At 39.1% G+C, this 25,068-nt stretch overlaps 1 protein-coding gene and 1 pseudogene across 1 annotated transcript in view; both read left to right on the top strand.

The window, feature by feature from the left end:
• The window catches only part of Adad1 (adenosine deaminase domain containing 1), a 54,349-nt gene that overhangs the window by 8,271 nt on the left and 21,010 nt on the right, over nt 1-25,068 (top strand). The window contains exons 6-10 of the mRNA XM_021158165.3: nt 4,637-4,762; nt 8,155-8,278; nt 11,983-12,153; nt 13,677-13,906; nt 20,590-20,827. Coding sequence (XP_021013824.2) covers nt 4,637-4,762; nt 8,155-8,278; nt 11,983-12,153; nt 13,677-13,906; nt 20,590-20,827 — 889 coding nt within the window. The remainder of the gene's footprint in view (nt 1-4,636; nt 4,763-8,154; nt 8,279-11,982; nt 12,154-13,676; nt 13,907-20,589; nt 20,828-25,068) is intronic.
• LOC110290966 (zinc finger CCHC domain-containing protein 17 pseudogene) lies at nt 6,021-6,720 on the top strand (annotated as a pseudogene).

The following is a 25,068-nucleotide window of genomic DNA, read 5'->3' as shown; positions in this document are numbered from 1 at the left end:
CACTATATAGACAAACTCAAAGGAAAAAAAATCACATGATCATCTCCTTAGATGCAGAGAAAGCATTCAACAAAATACAACAACCCTTCATGTTAAAAGTATTGGAGAGATCAGGAATTCAAGGCCTATACTTAAACATAATAAAAACAATATACAGCAAACCAACAGCCAATATCAAATTAAATAGAGACATACTTGAAGCAATCCCACTAAAATCAAGGACAAGACAAGGATGCCCACTCTCCCCTTATCTATTCAATATAGAACTTGAAGTGTTAACTAGAATAATAAGACAACAAAAAGACCTTAAAGAGATGTAAATTGGCAAAGAAGAAATAAAAGTATCACTATTTGCAGATGATATGATAATATACAGAAGCAACCCCAAAATTCTACCAGAGGACTTCTCCAGCTGATACACCATTTCAGCAAATAGGCTGGATATAAAATTAACTCAAATCAGCAGCCTTCCTTTATACAAATGATAAACAGGCTGAGAAAGAAAGTACAGAAACAATTCCCTTCACAATAGCCACAAATAATATAAAATATCTTGGGGTAACTCTAACCAAACAAGTGAAAGACCTTTATGACAGTAACTTCAAGTCTCTCAAGAAAGAAATCGAAGAAGATCTCAGAAAATGGAGAGAACTTCCATGCTCATGGATTGGCAGGATTAATATAGCAAAAAATGGCCATCCTACCAAAGGCAATCTACAGATTCAATGCACTCCCCATCAAAATCCCAACACAATACTTCAAAGACATGGAAAGAGCAATTCTCAAATTCATCTAGAAAGGAAAAAAAAAAAAACCAGAATAGCCAAAACACTTCCTAACAATAAAAGAACTTCTGGGGGAATCACAATCCATGACCTCAAGCTTTACTACAGAACAATAGTGATAAAACAAACAAACAAACAAAACCTGCATGGTATTGGTACAGAGATAGGCAGGAAGATCAATGGACTAGAATTGAAGACCCAGAAATAAGTCCACACACTTACAGATACTTGATCTTTGATAAAGACGCCAAAAATATACAATGGAAAAAAGAAAGCATCTTCAGTAAATAGTGCTGGTCTAATTGGCTGTATTTGGAAAAATGAAAATAGGCCCATATTTGTCACCTTGCACAAAGCTCAAGTCCAAGTGGATCAAGGACCTCAACAAAACACCAGACACAGTGAATCTAGTAGAAGATAAAGTGGGCTCAGTCTTCTGTGCACTTTCCCTACCAGAGGAGAGCTTGCCTCCTGGGAGTGCTCTGACCCTGGGACTCAGGTGAGATCACCATTTGTGAGATCACCATTTTCCCTCCAGTGTCTTTCTAAGGCAGGTCCACTCAGGAAAGCACAGGCAACAGAGCTTCTAGGACAGGGTTCTCCAGTTCTACATCTGCAGCCAGGAGGTGGGGCTGTTCCACAGCCCTCTGTGCACTGGTCTTGCCAGGAGAGAGCTGGTCTCCCAAGAGTGCTGACACAGACTAACAGACTCACTCACAGGAGGAACAAGCTCCAGCCAGAGACTGCAGAACATCTAATGCCAGACATTACCAAATGGCAAACATAAAAATCTTATCAACAGAAACCAAGACTACTTGGCATCATCAGAACACAGTACTCCCTCTACAGTGAGTCCTAGATACCCCAACACACCAGAAAAGCAAGATTTAGATTTAAAATCTTATGTTGGTAGAGGATTTTAAGAAGAACATTAATAACTCACTTAAAGAAATACAGGAGAACACAGCTAAACAGGTAGACGCTCTTAAAGAGGAAACATAAAAAATCCCTTAAAGAATTACAGGAAAACACAACCAAACAGGTGAAAGAATTGTACAAAACCATCCAGGATCTAAAAATGGAAGTAGAAACAATAAGAAATCACAAAAGGAGGAAACTCTGGAGATAGAAATCCTAGGAAAGATATCAGAAGCCATAGATGCAAGCATCACGAACAGAATACAAGAGATAGAAGAGAGAATCTAAGGTGCAGAAGATTCCATAGAAAACATGGACACAACAATCAAAGAAACTGCAAAATGCAAAAAGATTCTAACTCAAAACATCCAGGAAATCCAGGACACAACGAGAAGACCAAACCTAAGAATAATAGGTATAGATGAGAATGAAGATTATCAACTTAAAGGGCCAGTAAATATCCTCAACAAAATTATAGAAGAAAATTTCTCTAACCTAAAGAAAGAGATGCCCATGAACATACAAGAAGTCTACAGATCTCCAAATATACTGAACAAGAAAAGAAATTCCATCTGACACATAATAATCAAAACACCAGATGCACTAAATAAAGATAGAATAGAATATTAAAAGCAGTAAGGGAAAAAGGTCAAGTAACATATAAAGGCAGACCTATTAGAATTACACAGGACTTTTCACCAGAGACTATGAAAGCCAGAAGATTCTGGACAGATGTTATACCGACCCTAAGAGAACACAAATGCCAGCCCAGGCTACTCTACCCAGCAAAACTCTCAGTTACCATAGATGGAGAAACCAAAGTATTCCATGACAAAACCAAATTCACACAGCAATCTTTCCATGAATCCAGTGCTTCAAAGGATAATAAAGGGAAAACTCCAATACAAGGAGGGAAACTATGCCTTAGAAAAAGCAAGAAAGTAATCTTTCAACAAACTAAAAGAAGAAAGCCACAAGAACAGAATCCCAACTCTATCAACAAAAATAACAGGAAGCAACAATTACTTTTTCTTAATATCTCTTTGTATCAGTGGACTCAATTCCCCAATAAAAAGACATAGACTAACAGACTGGCTACATAAACAGGACCCGACATTTTGCTGCATACAGGAAACCCACCTCAAGGATAAAGACAGACACTACCTCAGAGTAAAAGGCTGGAAAATATTTTTCAGGAAAATGGTCTCAAGAAACAAGCTGGAGTAACCATTCTAATATAGAATAAAATTGACTTTCAACCTAAAGCTATCAAAAAAGACAAGGAGGGGCACTTCTGACTCATCAAAGGTTAAATCTACCTAAAATGAAATCTCAATTCTGAACATCTATGCTCCAAATGCAAGGGCATCCACATTCATTAAAGAAACTTTAGTAAAGTTCAAAGCACACATTGCACCACACACAATAATAGTGGGTGACTTCAATACCCCACTCTCATCAATGGACAGATCCTGGAAACAGAAACTGAACACAATGAAACTGACAGAATGAAACTGAACACAATGAAACTGACAGAAGTTATGAAACAAATGGATTTAACAGATATCTATAGAACATTTTATCCTAAAACAAGAGGATATATCTTCTTCTCAGCACCTCATTTTACCCTCTCCAAAACTGAGGTGCTGAGAAGAAGTTGCATTCTTTTGTTTTAGGATGAACTGTTAAATCTATTTGGTTCATAACCTCTATTAGTTTCATTGTGTCTCTGTTTAGTTTCTGTTTCAATGACCTGTCCATTGGTGAGAATGAGGAGTTGAAGTCTCCCACTATTATTGTGTGGGGTTCAATGTGTGTATTGAACTTTAGTAATATTTTTTTTCATGAATGTGAGTACTCTTGCATTTTGGGCATAGATGTTCAGAATTGAGACTTTCTCTTGGTGGATTTTCCCCTTGGTGAATATGAAGTGTCCTTCCTCATCACTCTTAATAACTTTTGCTAGAAAGTCTTTTATTGGATATTAGGATAGCAGCTCTAGCTTGTTTCCTTGGATCATTTGTTTGGAAGACCTTTTTCCATCCTTTTACTCTGAGGTAGTATCTGTCTTTGTTATTGAGGTGTGTTTCTTGTATGCAGCAAAATGCTGGATCTTGTTTGTGTATCCAGTCTGCTAGCTTATGTCTTTTTATAGGTGAACTCCAGGGAGGCTTTCAGTCTGTCCAGTTAGTTTCCCTACATGCCTTCAAGCTTTGGTGTCAACTGCTCTGAGTGCAGCAGATCCTCTAGGATGGCTCACGATATGGTCTCTTCATGGGAATAGACCAGGTGGCAGTCAATTGCTCTGAGTGCATCCTATCCTCAACTGCTCTGAGTGCAGTGGATCTTCTAGGATGGGTCAGAATATGGTGTCTTCACGGGAGCAGACCAGCTAGGAGTTTGTCCCAGCAGAAAGGACTGGGCAGAAGGAGCCAAAGGGTGGCCAAGTAGTTTTTTAGTGGGAATATGGAAACTATATCAGTAGTTCAAATGCATTTGGTTTGTACTGGTTCTCATTGGGGCACATTCTACATATTTTCTGTCATGATGACTATGATGAATATGTTTTGATTGTTACAGGTTAGGGAGGATTATTACTATTAAGTGGTATATTGCAGTATGTAAGATAGACAGTACTTTACAGCAAAAATAAATTGCTCTGTGTCTCAGATGAGTTTGAGAATCATATCTGACTGAGTTCTGCAAACATAACAGTGGTATTCAGATAGTAAGGTTGGTATTGACATATCATTCATAAGAAGTTATTCCAAGAGCTCTGTAATTTGCATTTTACAACTAAATATAACCATACCAAAAAGTGGAAATTTGTCTACATATCTTTATAAATCACTAACTAATGTAACTACAAAATAACACATCTCTTAGAAAAATAGCAATCCTCTTCAAATCATCCTGCTTTTTATTTTTCCTAGAAGGGAGACAAGTCCAGTATGCCAAGATTTCACAGCTTGTTAAAGAAACATTTGGTCAGCTAATTTCTAATCACTCACAATATCTGAAATGTAGCAGTTCATTGGCTGCTTTCATTATTGAAAGAGGTAAGTTCATATATTTGGTATATGTTACCCTACAAAAAAATTAATACCTTAATGATTTGGATCGCACTGTATAATATTTTATATTCTGCTTCTGTAGACAGTGATTTTATATTCATCTTAAGTGATCTTTTCTGATAGGCAAGTTGTTAAATATGAAGCTTCTCAAAGGTAAAGACAAAATGAACTGACCAGGAGCCAACAGAAAGCTGCAGAATAGTAAAAGGCCTAACATTGAAACCTTTCCCCACCAGAAGCAATGCCTCCTCCATAGCAACCCTCATTATAGCACACACCAAAGAGAGAGCAATACAAGTTAATGTCTTTATTTTCAAGTAAGAAAATATCAAAATATGAAAGAGTATATTTCTGTGGACATTTTGATGTTAAAAGTTTATTTTAACTTTATTTATCTTGCCTTTTAATGTTTAGAGTTTGAATTTTGTATTACAGATGTTGATAAAACAATTTTTGGTATTTGATATATTAAGAAATTTTTATGATCCAGGTGGGAGGAGAATAAATATATATATATATATATATATATATGTATATATATATACACATATACATATATATGATACATTGTATATCTTATATATGTGTGTATGTATATATACACATATCTAAGATGATAAAAATGAAAAACTGCTTTTAACCATGCAAACATGTGAGAATGTGGACATGTTGGCACACCCTTTGGTAATGGCAGAACTCAGAGGTATGAGACAGGGGGATCATAATGTAAAGATCAGCCTGGTATTACATAATTAGACCCTGTTTCAAAAAGCAAGTTATGGGAATTCATAGATCACTGAATGAAAGCCTTCTGCATCAGGCGACACTTAAGCTAAAACTTTAAATACTAGTGGTTTCCCTGAAGAGGAGAGAAAATATTTTTAGACAGAGGAAGGCATGAGGAACAAATGTGAAAAATATTTATTGGGGCAACAAGGAGATGAATTTATTGATAATACATGGTAGTATATATATAGAAGTAAAATAAAATATATTTAAATTGGTAAGATTTGGTATTCGACTACGAGCTGGCTTAAAAGCCAGTCAAAAATTAGATTTAATAAGATTAATAATGCAAAATATATTTAGATATGAGATAATCACAGTTGAAGCTGTTGCACTGAAATTTCTGAGTAAGAACTGGGCACATAGCGATGAAACAGCTGCCCTGCTAGGCATGGATGCAGAAACGTTTGAATTAGCTTTAGCAGAAGAGAAATGGAGGAGCCATAGACTATTAAGGATGAATTTAGGAAGGCCTGAGACCATGGAAAACTTGCCTGCACTGTATACTATTTTTCAAGGAGAGGTTGCTATGGTGACAGAATTATCAAAATCCCAGGCTGTTGGAAGCAAGGTCTGGTCCATCGAACTCCCATGTTGTCCTGTCGAGTGGATAAGCCTTCTGCGATAGTGGATGTTGGAGACAAAGTGTGGGTGAAGCTTATTGGCCGAGAGATGAAAAATGATAGAATAAAAGTGTCCCTCTCCATGAAAGTTGTCAACCAAGGTACTGGGAAAGACCTCGACAACAACATTGTCATTGAGCAAGAAGAGAGGCACAGTCAGTCCTTCCAGGATTACACTGGGCAGAAGATCACCCTTGAGGCCATCCTGAACACGACCTGCAAGAAGTGTGGCTGCAGAGGCCACTTTGCAAAGGACTGTTTCATGCAGCCAGGTGGAATCGAGTATTCTCTGACCCCTGAAGAGGAAGAGGAAAAAGAGGAGGCAAAGGCAGAAGGACTTGAGAAGCCTGATCCCACAAAGAATTTGTCCAGGAAGAGAAAGAAGGAAAAGAAAAAAAGAAACATAGAGACAGGAGGTCATCTGATTGTGAAAGCTCTGATTCTGAGAGTGACACGGGCAAGAAGACGAGGCATTCATCAAAAGACAGCAAGGCCACCAAGAAGAAAAAGAAGAAGCAGCAGCACAAGGAGTGAGGGTGGAACAAGCCACAGCAGCCCTTTCTCCTGCAAGAACTCACTAGTGAGAGTGTAACCTTCTACCCTACTGACTTGTCCCGATGGTCTCAGATGGCTTCTCCTCATGCAGCAAGCAGATTGGGGCCCCGCAGGGCACCTACCAACATGGTTTTCCCTTGTTGCTCCTGATTCTTTGCAAGTGGCCCCTGCAGCCATTGCATTCACGCGCTCAGTGTCTTCATTTCAGCAGAAGGTTCTAGTCCCAACCCGGCTGCCACTGCCCAAGCTGGACTCCTCTGCAGGAGTCCATGCTAGAGCCACAGGTGCTGCTGTGGAGGGAAGCCTGGCCATGAGAGAGCAGCCCCAACCTGCCAGCTGTCTGGGGTTGCTGTGGGTGGACTCTGCGGCCTTCATCCCCTCAGCCAGGGCCTGTATTCCAGTGACTGCTGAACCAGAGATTTGCAGCCAAGGTCATTGTTCTGCTCCCTGTCTATCATGGTGTGAGTGACTGGTTCCATTTCAAGCCTCTGCTTAAATTCCTAGCATAAATGGAAATATGTTTGGTTTTAAACTTTCAAAAAAAAACTTGGAACATGAACAGAAATAGAAAAATCTGTATTTAAATTGATAATATGCAGGTGATAACAATATACTAGTATCAATAAAAATCATCACTTCAAGTTCATATAGTAGGATAGTGAGTGAGTGCCATGTTCACTGAAATTTTGGAAGGTGCCATGAAGTTGTATGATGAATATGAGAGGGAATTAAAATGTTTTAGGAAATATAAGTGTGTATGTGGGCTTGTAAAATCTGAGGGAAGCCATGCGGACATTTCTGCAGTAACACGTGGATTCCTAGATTGCATTACCTTGCTTCCTTGCCTTATCATTTTAGTTGGGTTATAAGAAGCTAACTAGAAAAATGGATGGATCAGAAAAGTACTAAGTGAGCTGACACAGGCCCCAAAAGAAAATCACATTCTCTCTCATGCAGATTTTAACTTTTAATGTTGGCATGTATGTAAATAAGTGGAGTGGCTATAGGTTGTGAATCTAGGTAGGAAACAAGAGTTAGTATTATGAAAGGGGAGTAGGGCAAAAGGAAACATGTGATAGAAAAGCAGAGAGAGCCTGCTGAAGCGAAAAGCTGTAAGGTAGAGAAGGGGACCAAAGGAAGAAAAGCAAAAGCAAAATTTGTTTGATAAATGCTATAATAAATGAGGAGAAAGAAAATCTTCTGACTTTAGCATTCCATTCATGTAAGCAGGCCCTTGTCAATCCTGTTCTGCAGGACTTATCACTGATGTCAATTCAGTACACATTTCACAACATAAACAAAGATATGTGCATACATCACATTAATAAAAACAAAATATTTATTAAATGAGGATAAAGGTAGAGCTTGAACATAGAAAGAGGGAGGCTAACTAACAACTTGCTGCTGTTTTAGCTGGACATCATGAAGTTGTGGCTATAGGCACAGGAGAATACAACTACAGCCAGTGCATCAAGCCAAATGGAAGGGTGCTGCACGATACTCATGCAGTTGTTACAGCAAGAAGGTCTCTCCTTAGGTAAGGTAAAGGATGTGTTAATGCCTTCAATAGTAATGTTATCAGACCAAAGTAACTGCATAGGAATTAACCTGTTTTCAAATGGAACTTTACTCATAACAGAGCAAGGAGTATCAACCTCTAATCCAAGTCATTTGATATTCTTAAGCTGTGGTCACATGGTAATTATAGTGTCTTGTGTAGATTTTGTTGACTTCCTTGAGAACTGAGTTTTAAGAGCACTACAAGATTAGCTGGTAAGATGACTCTGAAGTTGAGAGCACTAACTGCTCTTCTAAAGGTCTTGAGTTCAATTCCCAGCAACCGCATGGAGACTCATAACCATCTGTAGTGAGATCTGGCGCCCTCTTCTGGCATGCAGGCATATACGCAGGCAGAATGCTACATAATAAATAAATCTTCTTCTTCTTCTTCTTCTTCTTCTTCTTCTTCTTCTTCTTCTTCTTCTTCTTCTTCTTCTTCTTCTTCTTCTTCTTCTTTCTTCATCTTTCTTCTTCTTTCTTCTTCTTTCTTCTTCTTCTTTCTTCTTCTTTCTTCTTCTTCTTCTTCTTCTTCTTCTTCTTCTTCTTCTTCTTCTTCTTCTTTCTCCTTTCTTCTTCTTTCTCCTTTCTTCTTCTTTCTCCTTTCTTCTTCTTCTTCTTCTTCTTCTTCTTCTTCTTCTTCTTCTTCTTCTTCTTCTTCTTCTTCTTCTTCTTTCTCCTTTCTTCTTCTTTCTCTTTTCTTCTTTCTTCTTCTTTCTCCTTTCTTCTCCTTTCTTCTTCTTTCTCCTTTCTTCTTCTTCTTCTTCTTCTTCTTCTTCTTCTTCTTCTTCTTCTTCTTCTTCTTCTTCTTCTTCTTCTTCTTCTTCTTCTTCTTCTTTTAAATCTTTTTTTTTTTTTACAGTTCAGTTGTTGGTCAGCCCTCATCCCATACCGCCTCCCCCATCTCCAAAAGGAGGTACCCAACCCCCACACCCCACCCCACCAGACCTCCCTACTCCCTGGGGCCCTAAGTCTCTCAAGGGCTAGGTGCATCTTCTCTCACTGGGGCCAAACCTGGCAGTTCTCTGCTGTATATGTGTCAGGGGCCTCATATCAATTGGTGTAAGCTGCCTGGTTGGTGACTCAGTGTCTGAGAGATCTTGTCAGTCCAAGTTAGTTGAGACTGCTGATCTTCCTATGGGGTTGCCTTCCTCCTCAGCTTCTTCCAACCTTTCCCTAATTCAATCACAGGGGTCTCAGCTTCTGGTTTGGTTGGGTGCAAGTATATGCATCTGACTCTTTCAGCTGCCTGTTGGGCCTCTCGGAGGGCAGCCACTCTAGGCTCCTGTCTGTAAGCACACCATAGCATCAGTAATAGTGTCAGGTCTTGGAGCCTTCCCTTGAGATGGATCCCAATCTGAGCCAGTCACTGGACCTCTTTTCCCTCAGACCCTTCTCCATTTTTGTCCCTGCAATTCTTTTAGGCAAAAACTATTTTGGATCAGAGTTTTTGACTGTGGGATGGCAAACCCCGTCCCTCACTTGATACCTTGTCTTTCTACTGGAGGTGGGCTCTACAAGTTCCCTCTCCCTACTGTCGGGCATTTCATCTAAGGTCCCTCCCTTTGAGTCCTGAGAGTCTCTCTCCTTCCTGGTACATTCTAGAGGGTCCAGCCAACTCCTCCCTACCAAGGTTGCCTGTTTGCATTCTTTCTGCTGGTCTTCAGGGCTTCAGTCCTGTATCTCCCCCATACCCCAATGCCAGATCATGTCCCCCTATTTCTCTTCCCCTACCTTCTCCCACTCAGGTCTGCCCCCCCACCCAATTAACTGCTTCTCCCTTCTAAGTGGGATTGAGGCATCCTCACTTGGGCCCTTTGGCTTGTTAACCTTGAGTTCTGAGGATTATGTCCTAGGTATTCTGTATTTATTGTCTAATATCCACTTATTAGTGAGTATATACCACGCATGTCCTGTTGAGTCTGAGTTACCTCACTCAGAAATACATCTTTTAAAAAAGGAGCACTACAAGATATTTTAAAGTTAGAGATATTATCTTTGAATGTTTAAAGTTATTGGAAAGTATAACATTATGTTAACACAAGGTAAACTTTATCTTATTTCACATCTAAATTAGATATTCTTATTCAAAGATAGCATCAGAAAAGCACAGGTTTCCAGTTATAAATTCCTCCAGTACTCTACTATTATTCAGCAGAGTATAAGTGGTGTATCCTTTGCTTTGAGACCCATTTGGGGTTAAATGATTACTCCACAGGGGCCATATGTCAGATATCCCAGAACTTACATTACAATACATAACGGTAGCAACATTAGTTATGAAGTACCAACAAAGTAATTTTATGGTTGGGGTTCTCACAACATGGGGAACTGTATTAAAGGATTAGGAAAGTTGAGCACACTGCTCTAGACTGATATATCAAAAGAGAAAGAAAAAGGAAGGAAGTCAGAACTCCCCCCCCCCAAAAACTGATCAACAATTCTGCTCTTCACAGAGGAAGAAGTAGCAGGAGGTTCAAAAAGGCCAAGAATGTTTCTGTATATAAGTACATGAAGAGTGGGAATTGAGTGTTACTTCCCATAATATACACCAACTTTTGATTCTCTTAAACCATTAAACTTCTAACAGATTTTCATTATAGCAAATATCAAATCAAGTTGGAGTAAATTTCGTCCTCTAGCTTGAGCAGTTGCCAGCATTCTGCTGCTCTTGTTTAATTTCTTTATCCTCACTGTTGCTCTTGTCTTTGCTGGAATATTTTAAAACAAAATGTAGATAGACCTGTTTTACCTGAAAAAGCTTAGTAGGTATCTCTATATAATCTTAAAGGTTATTACAGTGCTAGGAAGATGATCAAGTGTGCTTTCTCTGCAAGCATGAGGGCCTGCTTGCACATCCCCAGAACTCAAATACAAAGCTGGACATGACTGCTTGTTCCTGTGACCCTAGCCTTAGGGAGTGGAGACAGCCAGATCCTGAGATCTCTATGAGCAGCTAACCTAGCCCAAACTGCAAGCCAAACTGCCTTTCTCAGGACAGTAAGGGGAGAACAGTTGAGGAAAGGACCCATCATCCTAGTCTAGCCTTTGCACGTACACTGTCATACACACTTCAGTACATACAACACACACAAACACACACACACTATTGTGGAAGCCCATAGGAGTTAACTTATTCTTGTCCATTTTTCTTTGATGCTGATGGAATTATCTGACTTTCTTAATGCTACCTCTAAAGTGTGAAGTTTTTCTCCTTCTTGGCATTGTTATACACTACGTACAACCCCTAATGTTCCCTGTGCTGTATCTGTGCCTTTGGGTTTGTCTTCAACAGCACTAAGAAACAGTGTTGGAGATGGTGATGGTAGTAAGATAGGAGGAACTTAATGTGATAGGAAGAAGGGTAACAAGCTGACCCTTCAGAGCTATCTCAGGACGGAAGAAGGAGCCTGGGGAAGTGGGTCCTTTGCAAGATGCGATAGAAACTCAGATGTGCAGTGTAAAGTAGTAATGAAGCAGTGATGCGTTAATATGAGGTACAGGGCAGTCCAGTGTGAGCACGTCTTCAGGGGATTACTTTCTCACTAGTTAAAGTTAGAAGATTCTTATCAATACCAAAACTGTTGATATACAGAGGCATTGCTCATGTTACATTTGATTGTAATACTCATTAAGATACATCTATAATAAGTTTTATTAACAAAGTTACAATGTTTATTTTAGGTACTTTTATAGACAGCTTCTGCTCTTCTATAGCAAAAATCCTGCTATGATGGAAAAGTCAATCTTTTGTACAGAACCAGCTTCTAATCTACTTACTCTGAAACAAAACATCAACCTTTACCTCTATATGAACCAGTTGCCTAAAGGATCAGCCCAGATTAAGTCACAGTTGTAAGTATTAGGGAAGTTGCTTTTAAAAAACAGTAGGATGATCACAGTAGGATGTTCTGAATCTCTTTCTCAAACAAAATATGTGTGTCCATATTCTCTGTTCCCTTGAGCTGTTACCTTTCAGCTTCAGGGTGCAACAAATCCACCACCACCAGCAGCCTACCTCCTTTCCATTCACTCTGATCTATGACTATTTTCAAAAAATACTCGTGTGCCACCACTTTCTTTTCTATGGTATTGAAAACTCTGCCTTGAAGATTTCAAAAGCTTTAGGAAATTATGGATCTATGTAATATTCATATTCAAATACAGATTAAAAACTGTTGTATGGTCAAATGCCATTGTTTTGATGAATACATAACATCAGGTAGGGTGAACTTTGAATAGTACACATAAGAACAGTGAAAAAAAAAAGCCTACCCAAGTCTGACCATCTAGGAATGACCATGGGTAATAGTTTTATAAAAATTCTAGGAATTTCTTTGAAAATAAGATGCATGGATAAATAAAATTCAAGAAAAATAACTTTAGATTTTATTATCATTTTACCATAGGTGAATTTTGAAAAAAAAATCCCATTTCATAATTTTGTAGTTTTAAAACTTTTTGTAACAGTTACAATTTTACTGCACTTTATTTTTTAATTAATTTATTTTTATACTCCATATTTTAAAACTTTTTATATATAAGAACCTAGTTCTCAAAGTACAAGAACAAAAATTTTTGTTAATATCATTAATTTTTTGACATAGAGTCTCATGTAGCCCAGACTAAACTTGAATTCTGTCTTAGTTAGAGTTTTATTGCTGTGAAGAGACACCATAATCATGGTGTCTTATAAAGAAAAACATTAATTGGAACTGGCTTTCAGAGGTTTTGTCCATTAACATCATGGTAGGAAGCACAACAGTGTGTAGGCAGACATGATACTGAAAGAACCAAAAGACTCTTTCCACACTGGGCAGAGCTTGAGCACTAGGAGACCTTAAAGTCTGTCTTTACAGTGACACACTTCCTCTAACAAGGCCACACCTCCTAATAGTGCCACTTTCCATGGCCAAATATATTCACCCCCCCCCCAGAAACTCATTATATAGCCAAGGCTGATCCTAAACTTTTTGGCAAGGGTAAGGGAGTTGAGATAGTATCTTACTATATACCCCTGACTGACGTTGAACTTGCTATGTAGACAAGACTGGTCTCGAACTCATGGAAATCTGTCTGCCTCTTTCTCTCAAGTGCTGGAGTTAAAAGCATGTACTACCGCTAGGTCTTACCATTCTATATTAATGGCCATAAAAATGTTGATAATAGGAAAATTGTGCTGAATCTTAGTGTGTTGGTAATTTGTTATGCATTACTTTTTTGGGATGATGAATCCATTCCTACTTTTTTCTTTGTGCTTACATCTGCTCATACTATTGGAATTAGGTGTGTACTGGTAGAGAACAATTTTTGAGAGCATGCACATTTTACTTTTAAGAATTTTATTTTTATTAAAGAAAACTTTTTTCTCTCTCTAGACGCCTTAATCCACATTCTATTTCTGCGTTTGAAGCCAATGAAGAGCTGAGTCTCCATGTGGCTGTTGAAGGCAAAATTTATCTTACTGTTTACTGTTCTGCAGACGGGGTTAATAGAGTAAACAGTATGTCCTCAAGTGACAAGCTGACAAGATGGGAGGTGCTTGGTGTACAGGGAGCCTTGCTGAGTCACTTTATACAGCCAGTTTATATCAGCAGTATACTTGTTGGTGAGTTTCAGCACATTTGGGGATATTTAGTGGGGGAAGAAAACATGTTTGACTTACTAATATATAACCAGTTTTTGCATACATGAGACTTTAATTAAAAAGCACACATCACTGTTGATGTATTTTTTTTTTTACTATTTTATTAGGTTCTTATACCTCTACCTCCCTTCCAACACTTATTCCACCCTATTTTCTTCCAACCCCTCAACACTAGATAGGAGAGAAAGAAGGTTAGAGGGGGGAAGGGTGTAGACCTCTATAGGCTACTTCCTGCTGGTTAGGGGAATTGGGTTCCTTGGGGGAAGTCCAGTCTTCATCATTAGAATTTCCAGCAGTCCAACAAAATAGCAATCCAACAATAGCAAGTACAACAGCAAGCATAGCAGCAGAAACTAGCAGCAGCAGGGGCAGTGGCTACCACAGGCCCTCTCAGGGCTCTCGCAGAGTCCTCTTCAGATTAAACTATCTGCAGCTGGCAAAAATGATGACCCTGCTAGTGCATGAAGCAAACCATACCTGTGAAGTAGCCTCTTATCCCACACTTGGAGTTAAAACAAACCATGTTCAAATACCGTAAGAATCAAAACTCTCACTACACATGATTGCTTTGTTGAGCTATTTGTTTTGTCATCTCTAGAAATCATGCTTATTATATGACTTGCATAATCTTATAGGGGGCCAAGAATTAACATACTAAACTGCTTTATTATTAGTCTTATTCTGTCTTAGACTTACAGCTTCATTTACCTGATACTGAACCCCATTTCTTTATGGAAAAGATACTTTTTTGAACCTCCTGAATCTAAAAGCTTATGCTGTGTCTTGTCTTCTCTAAGAAATTAAATGCCCATTTCCCCCTTCTTCTCCTTACATCATTTTAATATATTATGTTAATTCTTTTAATTGATCAAATGAGTCTGATTAACTGGAACACAACTGACAGATTATTCATTTCTTAGATAGAAGATGCTGTTGAATTTTGGATTTATATTTGAATGGCTTTCCAGATACCATCTCATTGAAAACCAGTTTGGGGATTTTCTTCTTTTAAGTTAGTATGCAAAGTAATGGGATTAGTTATGGCATTTCATGTATACATGCCATTATACTTCTTTCTGTAGTTTTTTCTTCTATGTAATATTATTTAGCACACACAATAGTGGAAATCATGGCATTTGCATGCGCCTATGTCATTGTACTGTGTTCATATCCATGTCCTATTACTCACTAACTGCATGCCCTTTTCTCTCCTTTCCCCTCCACTGGTCTCTGTTGGCTTTCATGGTGTGTGTGATTTTGTGTGTATACACTGTGTGCATGTACATATACATGTATGTATGAAAATTTAATTCTTCATATGAGAAAACATTACTAAAATCACATTGTACTTATATACTGAATTCCCTTCTCCCATTCATCTATTGAAGGGTGTCTAGGCAGGTTTCATGTCTTGGGTATTGTTCTTACTGCTGTAATAAATGTGTGGATGTGAACTTAAGTCTGGGACACTGAGATTTCTTCGGGTATATACCTAGGGATGTTACAGCTAGATCATGTGGCGATTGCAGTTTTAGGGTTTGTTTTTTGTTTGTTGTTTTTGTTTTTTAGGAGCTTCCATTCTGACTTTCATAGTAAGTACATTCCTGCCAGCAATTTATTTTGCGTTTTTCTCTTTCTCAATATCCTCACCAGTATGTGTTGTCATTTGTTTTCCTGCTGATAGTCACCCTGACTGGGGTAAGATGGAATCTCATCTCAGCCTGATTTGGTTTACACTTCTCTGAGGGCTAGGAATGTTTCACATTTTATGTATTTATTGGTCATTTGCATTTCTTTTGAGAATTATTTATCTTATCTGCTCATTTATTGCTTGGATGATTCAAGGAAATTTTGGTGTAAAAATGTTGAGTATTTTTAAGATCTTTATTTTTAAATTTCTTCTTTTGTGTATTACATCTTGACTGTAGTTTCCCCTTCTTTCTCTCCCTGTTAGTCGCTTCTCTCCACTTCCCCTATCTTCCAAATCCACCCCACACCTTCATCTATCTCCTCAGAAGGGAATAGGCCTCCTAAGGACATCAACTAAATAACAAGCTGCAAGAGACCAGGCACATACCTTCACATCAAGGCTGCACAAGGCAACCCAGTAGGAAGAAAGGTTCTCACAAGTGGGCAAGAGAGTCAGAGACAGTCCCCACTCAAACCTGTTATTCCCAGAAGAGCACCAAGCTACAGAAACATAACATATATGTAAAGGACCTAGATCAGACCCCTACAGACTCCCTGATCTCTGTGAGCCCCCATGAGTCCCAGTCAGTTGATTGTGAGGGCCATGTTCTTATGGTGTCCCTGAGTTCTCTGGCTCCTCCAGTCCTCTCCTCTGACCTCCACCAAGACTCTCTGAGATCCACCTAATGTTTTTCTGCTGGACTCTGTATCTGCACCCATCAGCTATTGAATATAGTCTCTCCAGGCAGGACAAACTTGCAGGTTGAAGGTTTTGTGGCTGCATTGGTGTACCAGTGCCCCCATATGTGTGCCTGGTTATAGAAGACGGCTGATTCCAGTATTTAGGAATCTAAGTTTTCAGAGTATTCCCTAATGAGCTTTGGTTTCATCTCTTAATTATATTAATTAGAGTATTTTGATTACTTTGGTAAAGAGTTTATTAATCTAGTTTATATTTTCAAAGAACTTACCTACTTTTTGTTTTGATTCTTGTATTGCTTCTTTGTATTTTTTTCACTTTTTTAGTTTTATTAGATATTTTCTTTATTTACATTTCAAATGCTATCCCAAAAGTTCCCTATACCCTCCTCCCTGCCCTGCTCCCCTACCCACCCACTCCCACTTCTTGGCCCTGGCGTTCCCCTGTACTGGGGCATATAAAGTTTGCAAGACCTAGGGGCCTCTCTTCCCAATGATGGCTGACTAGGCCATCTTCTGCTACATATGCAGCTAGAGACACAAGCTCCGGGGGGTACTGGTTAGTTCATATTGTTGTTCCACCTATAGGGTTGCAGACCCCTTCAGCTCCTTGGGTACTTTCTCTAGCTCCTCCTTTGGGGGCCCTGTGTTCCATTCTATAGATGACTGTGAGCATCCACTTCTGTATTTGCCAGGCACTGGCATAGCCTCACGGGAGATGGCTATATCAGGGTTGCCTTCAGCAAAATCTTGCTGGCATATGCTGTAGTGTCTGTGTTTGGTGGCTGATTATGGGATGGATCCCTGGGTGAGGCAGTCTCTGGATGGTCTATCCTTTCAACTCAGCTCCAAAATTTGTCTCTGTAACTCCTTCCACAGGTATTTTGTTCACTAGTCTAAGGAGAAATGAAGTATCCACACGTTGGTCTTCCTTCTTCTTGATTTTCTCGTGTTTTGCAAATTGTATCTTGGGTATTCTAAGTTTCTGGGCTAATATCCACTTATCAGTGAGTGCATATTTGTGATTGGGTTACCTCACTCAGGATGATATCCTCCAGATACATCCATTTGCCTAAGAATTTCATAAAGTGAATGACCTTTTCATACTTAATTTTCACACATGTAAGTATATTTGTAGTATGAAGCCCTGCAAGTAACATTGCAAGTCAAAGATATGCAGTTCTGTAAAATATTCCAAAGAGTCCCTGGTGTGCCTTGCCACTGATTGTGGGTGAGTGTGCCTGCTTACTCAGACCCACAGTCATACTTTCCTCATACACTCCATGGAGAACTGCTACTCGATGCTTGTTTAGATTCCATTGTTGACTGATGTTCTTACTATCTATTCAGTATGAGTCCATTTGAATCCTTTTTTTTAAGGAATAGGTCATCATCTAAGCCTGTGTTAAAAGTGTCAGTGGAGTAGAGTATAGGAGTGAGCACAACCAATTGTGTTAAACGGCTCCAGTTCTTATAAATGTCTTCCTTTATATAATTGAACTTTGGTTCACTTTTAATTCTATAACAAGGAACATTACAGATGAAATCTAAATCTTTGAAAATAGCTTTGTCTCCTTTCTCTTAAGTCTTATGGAATGTTAGAATTCCTTTTAAAATAAGTTTGCTATTACATTTTATTTGTGTTTGTGTATTCATATGTCACACCATATATGTACATGTGGAGGTCAGAAAGCAACTTGGGAGGAGTAGGTTGTCTCCATCTACTATGTGGGATCTGGATCAAACTCAGTAAGAGTCATGTCAGTGACCCTACAATTCTTTTTTCTTCTTTCTTAGATATTTTCTTTATTTATATTTCAAATGTTATCCCCTTTCCTGATTTCCCCTCTGAAAACTCCCTAGTCCACCCCCCCTCCCCTGCTCACCAACCCACCCACTCACGCTTCCTGGCCCAGGCATTCCCCTATACTGGGGCATAGAACCTTCACAGGACCAAGGGCCTCTCCTCCCATTGATGACTGACTAGGCCATCCTCTGCTACAATGCAGCTAGAGCCATGAGTCCCACCATGTGTTTTCTTGGGTTGATGGTTTAGTCCAAGGGAGCTCTGGAGATACCAGTTAGTTCATATTGTTGTTCCTCCTAGGGGGCTACAAACCCCTTCTGCTCCCCTTCTGCTCCTTTCTCTAGCTCCTTCATTGGGGATCCTGTGCTCCGTCCAATGGATGACTGTGAGCATCCACTCCTGTATTTGCCAGGCACTGGCAGAGCCTCTCAGGAGACAGCTACATCAGGCTCCTGTCAGCAAGCTCTTGTTGGCATCCACAATAGTGTCTGAGTTTGGTGGTTGTATATGGGATGGATTCCCAGGTGGGGCAGTCTCTAGATCATTCCTTCAGTCTTTGCTCCAAACTTTGTAACTCCTTCAATGGGTATTTTGTTCCCCCTTCTAAGAAGGAATGAAGTATCCACACTTTGCCTTCTTCTTGAGCTTCATGTGTTTTGCAGATTGTATCTTGGGTATTCCGAGCTTCTGGGCTAATATCCACTTAACAGTGAGTGCATATCATGTGTGTTCTTTTGTGATTGGGTTACCTCACTCAGGGTGATATCCTCCAGATACATCCACTTGCCTAAGAATGTCATAAATTCATTCTTTTTAATAGCTGTGTAGTACTCCATTGTGTAAATGTACCATGTTTTCTGTATCCATTCCTCTGTTGAGGAACATCTGGGTTCTTTCCAGCTTCTGGCTATTATAAATAAGGCTGCTGTGAACATAGTGGAGCATGTTTCCTTATTACCAGTTGGAGCATCTTCTGGGTATATGCCCAGAAGTAGTATTTATGGGTCCTCAGGTAGTACTAAGCCCAATTTTCTGAGAAACTGCTAAACTGATTTCCAGAGTGATTGTACCAGCTTGCAATCCTACCAGCAATGGAGGAGTGTTCCTCTTTCTCCACATCCTTGCCAGCATCTGCTGTCAACTGAGTTTTTCTTCTTAGCAATTCTGACTGGTGTGAGATGGAATCTCAGGTTTGTTTTTATTTGCATTTCCCTGATGAGGAAGGATGTTGAACATTTTTTTAGGTGCTTCTCTGCCATTCGGTATTCCTCAGTTGATAATTCTTTCTTTAGCTCCCTACAATTCTTTATATTGATTCTTCTAAGCCTATGTTAACTTAGAAAATGAATGCAAAGAACAGTGTATTGAAAACTTCATTTTAGCTTTGGAAAGGTTTTGAGAGTCTTTGATAGGAGATTTAGGCTTAAACAAAGGACAGAAGGCATGCATGACTTACCATCCCTGCTGCAGTTTGCCCCATTCATCTGCTCTCAGTTCTAGTTTCTCCTGCAAGATTGCCTGACAAGTTGTCAAAACAGTATGAAATCTCTTCCTGAGAGACAACCCCCACCCTTCCTCTGGCTGCCACCAGGATCCCAGTCTTTTCCAATTTCTTGGCATTCATCATTTTAGTTGTCTGATAACCAAAGTGAGTGGCTCTAGTGGCTCTTCAGAATACATTTACTCTCGGCAGTATTAGGAGAATACAAAGCTCTTTGTACTGTTCATTTCGTTAACCAAAAATGGTATTCTTTGAATTGCTTCCTGTTCTGAAATTGGAACATAATAGTAAAACCTATAATGGTTTTACTGTGTGGCCATTAGGTATAGGAAATTAAGTGACTTTTGCTGAGAACCAGACTTACTTGATCCCCCAGTGCTGATTTCATGCTGAAACCAGAAAATTAAGATAAAATGAGCGGGTTTTTTTTCTGGCAGAACTCTGTAAAAAGTACCATTCCTTTGTGGGTCAGTACTGGTTCTTGCTTCTTTAATCTGTTTTTTATTTTATGTATTAGGTATTTTGCCTGCATGTGTGTCTGTGTACCATGGACTTTCAGTGTCTGAAGAAGCCAAAGGAGGCCATCAGACCTTCTGGTACTGAAGTTACAAAAGGTTATGAGCCACTATGTGTGTGCTGGGAAGAACAGTCAGTACTTTTAATCCTGAACCATTTCTCTGGCCCTCAGTTCTTTGCTTTTATTCACAAGTACTACTTCATTAGTTCCTTTTTGAGCCTTTTAAAGTGGAAATGTTGTTATTATGTTGTACTGATTTGGTAAAATATATGCAAGTAGCTACTAAGAGGATAGATATAGGATAGAGAAAATTAAAGGAGAAGTGAGCTTTCCATTGGTTACAGTTAACCTATTGTCATTAGTTTTCTTTTGGTTTTTAACACAACCTTTTGATCTTAAATTCCTGAGTGTAGTTTGTTTTTTCTTTCTAGGTGATGGGAATTGCAATGACACAAGAGGCTTAGAAATCGCAATAAACCAGCGTGTTGATGACGCACTCACTTCAAAACTGCCCATGTTTTACTTGGTCAACAGACCTCACATTAGCTTAGTGCCCACCGCATATCCTCTGCAGATAAACTTGGACCATAAATCACTCAGTTTGAATTGGGCACAAGGGGACAATTCTTTGGAGATTGTGGATGGCCTAAATGGAAAGATCACTGAAAGGTTAGAATTACTACTCTCTCTTAAAAAAAAATTGAAAGAAAAAATCATATATTAAGCAAAAGAAGGTTATTTTATTGAAATGTATTTTATTGAAATATTGAAATACAAAGCTCAACATTTTTACATATTACTTATTGAATTTTGAACAATTTTTATTGAGTGTGGTCAGTTGCTAGCATCATATTCATTAAAAATTCCTGTGAGGGAAATATGAAGTTAGAGCAGTTATATTAAAGGGGTAAAGCCAACATTCAAACCCAAGGAATCTGTCTCTGGACCCTGTGTTTATTAAAGCATCATCTTGTAGTAAGATCATAGAATTTGTTCTTTAAATTTCAATTTCTGGATATGGGATTAGGAATCTACATTTTTCACAATCTATCCCAAATATTATGAACACATAAATCTAAAATCTATTGTAACATGTTGTGCTGCTTTCTATTATGATAGCCATGGAAGTTGCATGTAATTTTCTAGTATTTTTCTAGTTCATCCCTATAGTAAGGATTCCAAGCTGGAATTCTTATCTAGACATTTTATTTCCAAAGGCATTTTTTAAAATAAATTCTATACCTTTAAGATATTTTTGGTAATATTTTTGTAATATTCCTGAAATTTATTATTGAATAAAAATAAGAACTTCTGGTAATGTATATACACATTTTAAATGAACAGAGATGTTAAAAGCTTAATGCACAGGGGAAGAGAAGCCTTTTTTCTTGAGGACTAGAACTATGGTAAGTTATCTAGGATCAAGTAAATAACCCTATACCCATGCACATTCATGTAGTCCCAAGTAAACTCACTGTTCTTTTAGTATGCTTCCCTCCCCCAAGTTTACATGCTTTCAATATCTTCCTTGTACAAGGACATTTATTCAAGACCAGTACAACTATCTTGGCATGAATATCATTAAGCGTAATTCTCTGGGATAATACTCAAGATAGAGTCAAGAATAATATAGACTACCAGAATTAATAAATTGTCTGTGCTTTGGATTATAAATAGATTCAACTTTACACATTTAACCATATCAAAGATATTTTAAAACTCAGGAAATAAGGACATGACAACGGAATTAATAAAAATGAAATTAGTGTGATATTTTTATTATGGCCAAGGATTTGCAAATAATAAAAATAAAGCAGTGGATATGTCTGACTATTAGGCTGTGTCTCAAAGAATCTCAATAAGACAAGAGAAAGCCCAATCCAGTGGTGCTGACCCTTGCACCTGAGAGGAAGAGACAGAGTCCCTAGGTTCTGACCAACCTGGGCTTCTGAACAAAAGATGTTTGTGTGTTGTTGTTGTTGTTGTTGTTGTTATATTTTTAGATACTTGAGCCTAAAGACTCTGTCAAAAGAAAAAAATTAAAGTAAGAGTCTCGCTATTCAGCCCTAGTTAGCTGGAACTCAGCAGTCCTCCCTGCCTCTGTTCTCACAGAACACTAAGATCAAGGCATGCACCACCATACCCAGCCTGCCAAACAGTCTTAAAAATTTTTTTATTGAATTATGTATGTATCACATTTTATTATCCTTTCTTCTATTGAGGGGTGTTTGGTTTAGATTCTTTCAACTTCCGGCTGTTGGAAATATAGAACAGGCATGTATCTGTGGAGTTGAATATCAAGTCACTAGGTATGCATATGCCCAGGAATTGTATAGCTGGGTCATATAGTAGGTTTATTTTTTTGTATTTGTCGAGGATTTTCCATACTGATTTCCAGAGTGGTTCTGTCACAAGTTTGTAAGCGCTCCTCTTTGTCTTTGCTCCCTGGCATTGGTTGTCAGTCACTCTATATTAGCCATTCTGCCTGGAGTGAGATGAAATCTAAGTTTTCTTAGTTTGCACCGACTTCCCTATCTGCTAAGTGTAATGAACACTCTTTGAGGTATTTCTTAGCCACTTTTATTTATTATTCAAAACTTCAGAGCCCTGTGCCACAGCACCCAGAGCTAATCCTGTGCCACAGTGCTCCATACCCAAATACCACTGCCAGGAGAGAGCAGGTCTCCCAGGAGTGCTGACAAGCCTGTGAGCACAGGTAAGACCACTACTTCTGCTTGAATTCCTGGCCCTAGAGGGACCCGCTCAGAGCCACCAGGACACAGGAACCAAGGAACAACTGGGGACAGGATCCTTCTGGTTTCCTTCTGCACCCCAGAGCTGACCCTGTGTCACAGCTTTCCATATGCAAATTCCTCCTGGAGAGAACTGGTCTCCCAGGAGACAGACAGACCTGCTGGCAGAAGGGACAAGCCACAGTCAGAGACAGCAAGACCAGCTAACACCAGCAATAACCAGATGGCAAGAGGCAAGGGCAAGAACATAAGCAACAGAAACCAAGGCTATTTGGCATCATCAGAACCCAGTTCTCCCCCCACAGCGAGCCCTGGATACCCCAACACACCAGAAAAGCAAGACTGATTTAAAATCACATCTCATGATGATGATAGAGGACTTTAAGAAGGACATAAATAACTCCCTTAAAGAAATAAAGGTGTAGTGGCTATTCTTGGTTGTCAACTTGACTATATTTGGAATGAACTACAATCCAGAATTGGAAGGCTCACCAGTGACCCTTATCTGGAGGCTTGGAGATCCTTATCTGGATCTTGGTATGGAGATCTTGAGACATAGTGGCTATGGATTCCAGAAGATTAAATCTCCGAGTTTAAGGAGATTTAATCTGGGCTACACCTTTCATCTGGGATTAAAGGTGTGGTGGAACACACCTTTAATCTGGGCTACACCTTCTGCTGGAGACAATATAAGGACATTGGAAGAAGGGAGTTTAGCTCTTGCTCCTTCGCCTGCTTGCCGTGTGAGACTGAGTAACTGCTAGATCCTTGGACTTCCATTCACAGCTGCGACTGAACCATTGTTGGGAATTGGGCTGCCGACTGTAAGTTATCAATAAATTCTTTTACTATATAGAGACTATCCATAAGTTCTGTGACTCTAGAGAACCCTGACTAATACAGAATTTGGTACCAGCAGAGTGGGGTATTCCTGTGACAACTTGACCATGTTTTGGGGAGGACTGTGGAAGGACTTTGGAACTTTGGGCTTGAAGATCCATTCGTTGTTAAGAGCTCTGTCAGATGTTGTTGTAGGAGCTTGGAAGATAATGCTGAGAACAGTGCAGAAGATGGAGGCCTGGTTTGTGAAATTTCAGAGGGAAAATTAAAGACTCTCTTCAGGGCCATTGCTGTTTTTATTGTGAAGTTTTTGTAGTTCTGGTTAGCTGGGGCTGAAGAATCAGCTGTGATTAACAAGATACCAGAACTACTAAAGCAAAAACTTTGCATTACTGGGACTATTGATGCTGGTTAGCTGGAGCTAAGAAATTAGCGGTGATTAAGAAGAGACCAGCATCGTTGAGGTGACATCTTCTGGGAAGTGTTTTCTGAAAGCACAAAGAGGCTGTGTTCCAGAGATAGGCAAGCCAGAAAAGAACATCCCTCCATGGCCTCTGTATCAGCTCCTGCTCCCTGACCTGTCTGAGTTCCAGTCCTGACTTCCTTTGGTGATGAACAGCAGCATGGAAGTGTAAGCCGAATAAACCCTTTCCTCCCCAACTTGCTTCTTGGTCATGATGTTTGTGCAGGAATAGAAACCCTGACTAAGACAAAAGGAGAACACAGCTAAACAGGTAGAAGCCCTTAAAAAGGAAACACAAAAATCCCTTAAAGAATTACAGGAAAACACAACCAAACAGGTGAAGGAATTGAACAAAACCAACCAGGATCTAAAAATGGAAGTAGAAACAATAAGAAATCACAAAGGGAGACAACCCTGAAGATAGAAAACCGAGGAAAGAGATCCAGAGTCAAAGATGCAAGCATTACCAACAGAATAGAAGAGATGGAAGAGAGAATCTCAGGTGCAGAAGATTCCATAGAAAACATGGGCACAGCAATCAAAGAAAATGTACAATGCAAAAAGCTCCTAACCCAAAACATCCAGGAAATGCAGGACACAATGAGAAGACCAAACCTAAGAATAATAGGTATAGAAGAGAGTGAAGATTCCCAACTTAAAGGGCCAGTAAATATGTACAACAAAATTATAGAAGAAAACTTCCCTAACTTAAAGTGCTGTCTATAAACATAAAAGAGGTCTACAGAACTCCAAATAGATTGGATCAGAAAAGAAATTCCTCCCATCACATAACAATCAAAACACCAAATGTACTAAACAAAGAAAGAATATTAAAAGCAGTAAGAAGCCAGAAG

Source organism: Mus caroli, unplaced genomic scaffold (assembly GCF_978045245.1).
Source record: "Mus caroli unplaced genomic scaffold, Mus_caroli_1 scaffold_3, whole genome shotgun sequence".
Classification (NCBI taxonomy): Eukaryota; Metazoa; Chordata; class Mammalia; order Rodentia; family Muridae; genus Mus; species Mus caroli.
The sequence above is the reverse complement of the archived record's forward strand: the minus strand, read 5'-3'. Positions and strand labels throughout refer to the sequence as shown.